Source organism: Strongylocentrotus purpuratus, unplaced genomic scaffold (assembly GCF_000002235.5).
Source record: "Strongylocentrotus purpuratus isolate Spur 01 unplaced genomic scaffold, Spur_5.0 spur5_contig_821, whole genome shotgun sequence".
Lineage (NCBI taxonomy): Eukaryota > Metazoa > Echinodermata > Echinoidea > Camarodonta > Strongylocentrotidae > Strongylocentrotus > Strongylocentrotus purpuratus.
In genome coordinates, this window is record NW_022145526.1 from 880009 (window position 1) to 888912 (window position 8904).

The window sequence follows — 8904 nt, forward strand, 5'->3', positions numbered from 1 at the left end:
TGGAAATATTATTATTTTGGAGATCCACTTTGTTATAATCCAGGATAATAGAGCAAGACGTTTTATTTGCTTTCATTAGTATATTTGGAAGAGTATAGGGCGGTAACTACACTTATTTTTCACTCCCTATTACTCCGACTATCCTTCCTTTATCTCCGTTCGTTTATCTCTTTCTCTTCCTCTTTCTCTGTCAACCATGTAAGGACTTTTTCAGTGTCAATCAACAATATTGTATGCAGGAAACGAGATAATGTACATTAAGTTATAGGCTAGGTTTTCAGCGTATACATACTTACTATAAAATGTTTTCTAATTTTAAAAATAAAAAAATGAGGAAAATACGAAATGGGAGACATGAGTATAAGGTACTTTACAACTGTTTACAAAACAGGAAGACCAGGAGTGTGTATCGAATTAGTCGCCCCATTTTACCCAAAATAATTGACTTTCTTTCTACACCAAAAACATAAAGTAACACAATAGATATGGTTATCACATCCCCCCCCCCGACTTTGAAAACAAAATGAAAAGAAGAACAGATTTATAAAACGGGGGGGGGGGGGGGGGGGAGGGGAGGGGGAGCAGTTGTTCCCGAAGCTAGATCGTTTATGCATGGAAGTTTGTCTTGTCATCTACTGTACTTACAAACATAATCATCTGGGTGTCGTTTTTATGGTGGGGAAACATTAAACTGATGTTTTCCCCAATCTCATACCTGGGTTTGCCATGCATGTCTACTAAGCATGAACAGATTTAGGTGTTTGATATTATCATCATTTCTACAATATGATTACCAAAATTCTCCTACCCCATTCTCTTTTTACCCTTATATAATGCGGATAAAGATATTTCAAATTCCACGTCACAAATCAATAATCTGCATAGATTTAATTGACTTGAATCGAATTTGACTAAACGGAATCGAATTGAAATGATTATTAATTTTTTTTTAAAGACAACTGCCGAATCGACATGAAATATTCATAGTGAAATCACTAAATATAACAGAATTGCAGTAAAATTCTACAAAGATCTCATAATACTCTAATATTCCTTAAGATGTTTAGTCAAGACACAGAACTTCCGACTGTTAAATTAGACCTAATTTTGGTTAATACATTGTACATTGTTCTTCTCTACATCATAGCAAACCAATCTTTAATATTATCAGCCCCCAAAAGATTCAATGTTATGGCTTTCCAGACAGGGTACAAACTGAATACAAAGGAATTTTTAATGGAATGCAGCAATATTTACACCATGTTCCTGTAAGGCTTTAAATTAAATTTGATTTCATGTATTAATTAGGTTCAATATAGCATAACTGCGAAGAGTAAAATGATATTATGAAATGAAAACAAAACAAAACAATAATACCAATGATCTGACAGGATGACCCATGAAAGCTTAAAAAGCTCAGTTACTATGGGGCCCTAATAACAAAGTCAGTTTTAATTGTTACTTCATTTCAATATTCAAGATAATTTCAATAAAAACTAAGAAACATAAATACCTAACAAAATAAACTTGTAAATATTTTAAGAATGACAATATAAGGAATATAACACTTAAAAGAAGTTAATCAATATTTTTTTATCAATTTTCAAGATACACATAATGATATTATATCACTTGCACCTATTTCATGCGTCTCAAGTGGTAGGTGACTCTTAAATTCAACTTCAAAGTTTGTAAAGTTTTTAATTGCTTTTAAGTAGCATTAAATTTTGTTATTACGATACAATAGTATAGGAAAAGAGATGAGGGAATATTGATACCAGACGTTCCAAAAAATACCTTTTGCTCTAAAGTACAAAATATTCAGTCAGTATGTGCTTTCTCATAAAACACACAAACAACTTGACTATGAACCAAAGATTAAAGCAACGAAAGGTTTTCATCTTGTACTCATTAGAGTAAATCGCAAAAACGATGACCCAAAACGAAAAACTGTTAACAGTACGTCTGTAGTCGTTGTTATTCTTTGATTTTGCAGTAACAATCATCTGTTTAAATTTCAAAGAGAAAACAATAACACAGCGCAAGAAGTATACAGTATACTCATTAACATATACTTTCGAAAAAGGGACGTTATTATATCATATTGGATAATTTCAACTGTACGGAGGCAACTAAATAATATCGAGAGAATGGACATCTCCTCATTCGTTTATTTATCAGATTATAAACAAAAGAATATGACACATTACAGACCCATATTAGAGTAGAGCTGGAACAGAGAGGTATACACACGAGCAATGATGGTAATAGATAAGTGTGACATGGATTACAGTGATACCTTGATACAATACAACTTGTTGTCACAAGCAAACGCAAGCATGTCTGAGGAGAGGGAAACCAAGTAACACCAACCATGACTAAGCTTCAGATTAAGTACATTGAACTCAACTGTCTCCTTCAGGTTCAGACCTTCAAGTTCATAGAGCCTGATCACCACGTTACCATTCTTAACACTTGCTAAATACACCCTGTCCTGCTCATCCACGGCAGCATACATGCCGACATTGGGTGGAGCTTGTAGAGACTTACCAGCATTCCCTTCCCTGTCATAGACCGTCACCACGTTTGGATTGTAACATGAACTCGTGACAATCAAACCCGACCTGGTAGAAGATACCTGACTTACAATTTGTTTTGTTGGAACAGTGTGTTTGAGAGTGGATCCAGTCGGGTCATAGATATAGACTTGGTACGCACTGTTAGAGATGAGGAAATCATCTGATGGACTTCTGTTTAGTTTGAGAGATCTGCCTTTCATGTGGATGTTTGATTTCCTGGATCCATTTCGAGAATATATGTGTGCTTTAGTAATACCCGTCGATATGCATAGCGACCTGTCTTGTTGAAACACAAGATCATAACACGTCATGTTACTTGGTATGTTTGCATACTGCTCCTGTTTACCAGCTGAATCAATGATATCTATACCATGATGTTGACCATAATATCCGATAGCTACACTGTCGTCAGAGTACGGGGTCATACCCCACATCGATCCCCGTAGTCCAACACACCGAATGACTTGCAATTTGGGAACTGATTTTGAGATGCTCCCGATGCCCAGATGAGTAACACATGCAGGCTTAGACGTCTTCTCATGTGCTTTCTTCGCAATGGTTGCAGCAGAAGTGCGATCAGTAGTTGATTCTGAGATGCTCCCGAGGTCAAGATGGGTATCATCTGCAGGCTTGAACCTCTTCTCCTGTGCTTTCTTCTTAATGGCTGCCGCAGAAGTGCGATCAGTAGCCTTCTTCAGCATGGCATCCAGCTCTTCACAGAGCAAGGTATGAGCATACAGACTGTCTGTCTCAAGATGACCCAGTCTGTCATTATCTACCAGTGTAATTGAACTACAAATACTCTTGATTCTCTTTAGATCGTTGGATTTCAAGATGTTGAGGTCGTCATCGAAACTCCGCTTTACTGCATTGATGCGCTCGATGAGATTTCGATGATTTTCTTTAAGCTTTTTGGCCTTGATGCTGTAGGCTTGACCGACATCGTCTAGTAATCTCTGCACTGCAGTGTATACTTCATGGCGTTGTACTTCCACATTCTGAATGTTCTTCTCCAGTTCTGATTTCATGGTGGCACAACGCTCGACTAGGTCGTTCACCTAAATAAAAGAGAAATGAAAAGAACATGTTGTAGATTGAGATGTATGCTAATTACATGGAACCGGACTTTGCGCGCGCCTAATGTTTCACACAAGTTAGAACCACGACCCTCCATCATACATTATAAAAATGCAATCCAACCAAATAAGTCCATTTCTTAAAATGCATTAATATTAGATACACAGAGCTATTAATAGTAATTATTGTACTGATAATAATCATCGTCATTATTGTAATAATGATAAATGATAATAATACATATATGATTACAATAATAAAAACATAATAATGTTAATAAGAAGAATGTTGATACTACTTCTTTTTAGCCAATCATGGTGATGGCGATGACAATGATGATGATTGTTATCAACGTTGTTACTATTATTATTATCATAATTACCATTCTTCTTCTTCTTATTATTATTATTAATTATTATTATAATCAGCATCGTCATCATAATAATAGACAAAGACAAATATATCTGTATTGTTATTTTGATGCAAAGTGCTTACAAAAGATAACAATTGCTATGAGCCCTTTGGCACAAATATGTAATAATGGTTCCTTGGCTTCATAGCTTTATCTATATGATTTTCGAGGATTTCAATTTTCAGTTCCTAAAAAGGCTACGAAGTAATATCTGGATAATCTGGGCAGGTTGCCCTTTCACCCATTAAAAAGCAAACCAAAAAGCAAATTCCCTCCCCCTTCTCAGCGACACTCTGGATTATTTACAAGGATTTTTTACTAATGTGTAGCTGTAAAATGTAGCTATACGCTAACTACCTTCAAAATCGCCCCCCCCCCCTCCTAAGCGACAAACACAATTTCTCTTTTCAATCTTATGTTTCTTGATATTTTATATAAAGGACAGTGTTTTGACTTTTCAAAAAAAGAACGAGAACAATACATTGAATTCGTCTTTTTCGTAGTATTGGTTCGGAATGTAGCTTTCGTACGCGTATGTTTAGAAACACAGAAACATATTTAGGAATTGCATATTGAAGCATACGTAAAGTTCTATTTTGTTATAATGACATAACATACATTTACCTCATAAAGAAGTGTTTCTATAATATTAATGATCATATAGCTCGACAGAGAGATAATTATTACGTGAGGAAGTGTAGCGACCGAGCGAAACGATTGTTTCTGTGAAATTGAAAAGTGATATCAAGTATAGGTTGAAACGTCACGAAAAATCCCAGCCTCCTTCAAACTAATGATTTACATGCGAGCAACAGCAAGAGCTTCATGTCTTGTGAGAGGGGTGGCAAAGTGTTGTCCCACCCTCTTTACTAGAGAGATGCATCATTTTTTTTCGTTCTACCCGCTTCAAGACCATATATAGTCGACAGAGCTTGTTCAATGATTAGAAATATTCCAGCTATTGAAATGCGAGGAGGCCTAGTGACCTCGAGGAAAAAGATAGCGTTTTATAAAGTTGATTCCGTATTTTAAAGCACTTAAAAGGCTTTCATATTCTGTAATATATTCAAATGCAATTGTGCAAAATTGTCTAGCACGCCGTTGAGGGAATTACCTGGTCCCCGTTTATCGGGCTTTGGCGTAGAGCATTCTTGTATTTTATAGCTACAGCATACTACTATCCATTGTTATACATCATAACTAGTTCATGCCATTTCCTAGATTTGTCCTTTCTCTCACGTGAAGCTACATTGAGGGAGTCAATATCGATTACTGAAAACAGGCATTTTAAAATCTATTCAGAATTATCAAAAACTAATCGATATACGGCGGATTTAATTTAGCTTCCACTTTGATAGGAAACATTAATCAGCCTCCTCGCTTTGATGCTTCTGGAAAAGGGGTACGTCTATTATTGTACGATTTAGCGGAGCGACAGAGAGACAATTTTAGAATTTGGAATGGTGACACTGTTTTTTTAGAACCTCATTTTAATTTTTATAAAGCGAAATTAATGATGTCAAACGTTTTTCTTCCGGCAAGGATGCGCCCCCCCCCCTAAGGGGTACCTCAAGTGAAACCACGTTACCTTAAGCCGTAACTCCTGCTCGAAATCAGTCTGATTCTTGATTTTGTGATTTTGATGACCGACGATCACACACTTGAGACAGACGTGGACCTTACATTCCTCACAAAACATATCTTTGTTCTCTTGTTTGTGGATGCAGCACTTCTCAGATAGATGACCAACGCTGACCTTCCCGTTGATGATATCCTGTATGGATACAATCTCGTGACCTTCAAAGACGACTGTCAACTTTTGATGACAATCCAAACACTTTTCACACATGTAGTTACTACACGTTCTGCAGAATGATACAGCATCTCGCTGAAACTTGCATGCAGTGCATTTTGGACGCATCTCTTGGGCAGCATCCATCCCTCCACACTTGGCGTGATAATCGTCTACAAGTCCGTTGACCGTCACATTGGTGAGGAAATCATCGACACGGTTCGCAGTCAACTTGGTGATATTCCTGCAGAGAGGACAGATCATGTGATCGAGATCCAGGTGGGAAAGGTCATAGTTCTTGAGACATTTCCGACAGAAGGTGTGACCGCATGAAGTCAGGATTGTTGCCCCGTCGAAGATATCAAGGCACAGTGGACACGTCAGGTTCTCTGGAGAGCTTGGAGCTTTCTCTTCCTCAGCCTTCTCAGCCATTGGTGCAAATATCGGATTTCTGGCTATTACTTTAAACACGACAAATATATTCAATGTCAAATAAAGCTTAACAGTGTGATCGGCTAATGTGTAATGAAAGCCAACAGTCAAGTCATGCAAGCACAAACAATATTGTACCATGGACCTACTGTAATTGTACCAATATCTTGGTTGTACGAAACAAGTATGTCCTAACTGCATGCAGAAAATGTACCCACTTCTCACGTTGAGTCTCTATTCAAGTGTATACATGATCAATACATATGCGATTACAATGCTAAACTCACACTTAGGTATATTGCCTGTGAAAATAATATAGTTTGTGCATCCTATAAATAGAATCGGGTTTTCCCACATAGAATGCGCGCGCAGCTATGAAACACATTTGAACTGAATTTCATCCTTTTTATCTATAGAGGGCGACTTGTTAACATTTTAATTGTGGATATATTGTGTTGGAGATTCACTTAAGTAGAGCCCTAGGTAAAAGAGCAAGACGTTTTATTTGCTTTTATCATTTTTTGGGGAAGGATAAAAGATGGTAACCACATAATGTCACCACTTCTTTCTATACTACTCTTCCTTTTTCTCCTTCCATTTCTCTGATTCTCTTCCCTTTCACTGTCCAAATTTCTCTTAATTTGTACACGTATGGAATCGTACGAGGGTACACTTATTACAATGCAACATTAGCCTGAACAAATATTTCACCACTTCCTCTCTTATAAAAATAAGTCATAATTTAGGCTCATAACCATACTAATGTGAATCGTGTATGTATCAAGAGCTGATAATGAGAAAATAATATCAATTATAATATGTAAGGCATATTGCACGGAAATATGATTATTTTGAAATGATAATGTATTAAAAGTAATCATAAGAGTTCCGTTTGTGAAAGTGCATTTTAAGATAAAAGTATTTTTATTGTAAAGTGAATGGGTTGTTTAAAAAGAAATTAAAGAAAAGTTCCGAAACAGTGCTGAAATCATATATCTGTGTCCAATGGTTTTCACCGGTTTTTTTCTCCAGCAAGATTGATATCATTGTGTTATCATTTTAATGATCCCAAAATCTCACAAAAGGGCAACAAAGTTTGGCCTAAACAAATAGTCCTATATACGACATAACCAACATTTCCCGATAACTTCATAGACAGTTTCAATCGATTCGGGACAGTTTCTCTCGTACATGTCATGCAGTTAAATTTGAATGACTAGGGGGGGGGGGGCGTGTTTCACAAAGATTCTAAGTTGAAATTATCTCCAAGTTGGACTTTTATGAAAATATTTTGTAAAAATCATTTTAAAAGGCATAAAACGTTGATTCAAATCATTTATATTTTCTATTATCATGGGAAATTTCATGTTCTTGATGTGGAATTTATGAAAAGTCTAAAATATTTGAATTTTGGCTTTTGAATATATTTAAAAAAAGGCTACAAATGGCTCTCCATTATATTTAAGTCCAACTTACAGTTAAGTTTGACTTCGAATCTTTGTGAAACACCCCAGAACTCATCTTAATCTGTAGAGGTTTCAAAAGTTTAACCGCTCTGTTTGGATTATTTCAGGTATTCAACAAAAAGACAGTAATCTTCTGTAATTTCTGTAGATTATGTGCTAAGCAACATAAGTTTTTATGAATGTATGTTTGATTTGCACAGGATGCCAGTGAGAGCAATATGTCTCATGTATCTCTGTGACTTAAGGTATGTTTTTATTCATTTGTATTGGTGTTTAAATCCAGGGGCGACACCAGGTGATTTTGTTAGGGGGGGGGGCGAATGGGCGCGCCACGCAGGGGATGTCTGAGGGCTGATGTTCCCCCTTCGAAGTTGATTTTTTTGTTTTAAATTGATGCATAAATAGCTCGATTTGGTGCATACTTTTTGCCAAATTAAAAAGAAAACAGTCTTGAGTTCAACTAACAGGAAAAACAACGCAGGGGGTGTCTGAGGGTGGATCCCCCCCCCCCTCCGAAGTTGAAGATTTATTCTAAATTGATGCATAAATGGCTTGCCTTGGTGAATACTTTCTGCCAAACTAAAAAGAAAACAGTCTTGAGTTCAACTAACAGGAAAAAAGAACGCAGGGGGTGTCTGAGGGTGGATGCCCCCCCCCCCCTCCGAAGTTGAAGATTTATTCTAAATTGATGCATAAATGGCTCACTTTAGTGAATACTTTCTGCCAAATTAAAAAGAAAACAGTCTTAAGTTTAACTAACAGAAGACAAAAAAACGCAGGGAGGTGTCTGAGGGAGGATGTGCCCCCCTAAGAAGTGGAAGATTTTTTTTTAAATTGATGCATAAATGGCTCGCTTTGATGCATACTTTTTGCCATTTCATTTTTTGAGAGGGAGGTGTTTAGTCAAAACATATTCTTTCACATACATGATTGGTAATAAGAGCATCCATTTCATATTTTGAGAGGGGGGTGTTTAGTAAAAACATATTCTTTCTCAAGATTGGTAATAAGAATTCTATTTCATTTTTTGAGAGGGGGGGGGGTGTTTAATCAAAACATATTCTTTCACTTGATTGGTAATAACAGCTTTCATTTCAATTTTTGAGAGGGGGGGGGGTGTTTAGTCAAAACATATTCTTTCACATG

The 8904-nt window shown here is 36.5% G+C and overlaps 1 protein-coding gene across 1 annotated transcript; it reads right to left on the bottom strand.

Moving 5' to 3' along the window:
• Positions 1 to 1814: 1814 nt before the first annotated feature.
• On the bottom strand, positions 1815 to 6529 carry LOC105439736. The gene is made up of 2 exons (XM_011669087.2): positions 5657 to 6529; positions 1815 to 3637 (listed from the first exon to the last, which is right to left on the bottom strand). Exons 1-2 carry the CDS (start codon positions 6491 to 6493, stop codon positions 2288 to 2290), a joined length of 2187 nt encoding a protein of 728 aa, XP_011667389.1. The 5' UTR covers positions 6494 to 6529; the 3' UTR covers positions 1815 to 2287.
• Positions 6530 to 8904: the final 2375 nt, after the last annotated feature.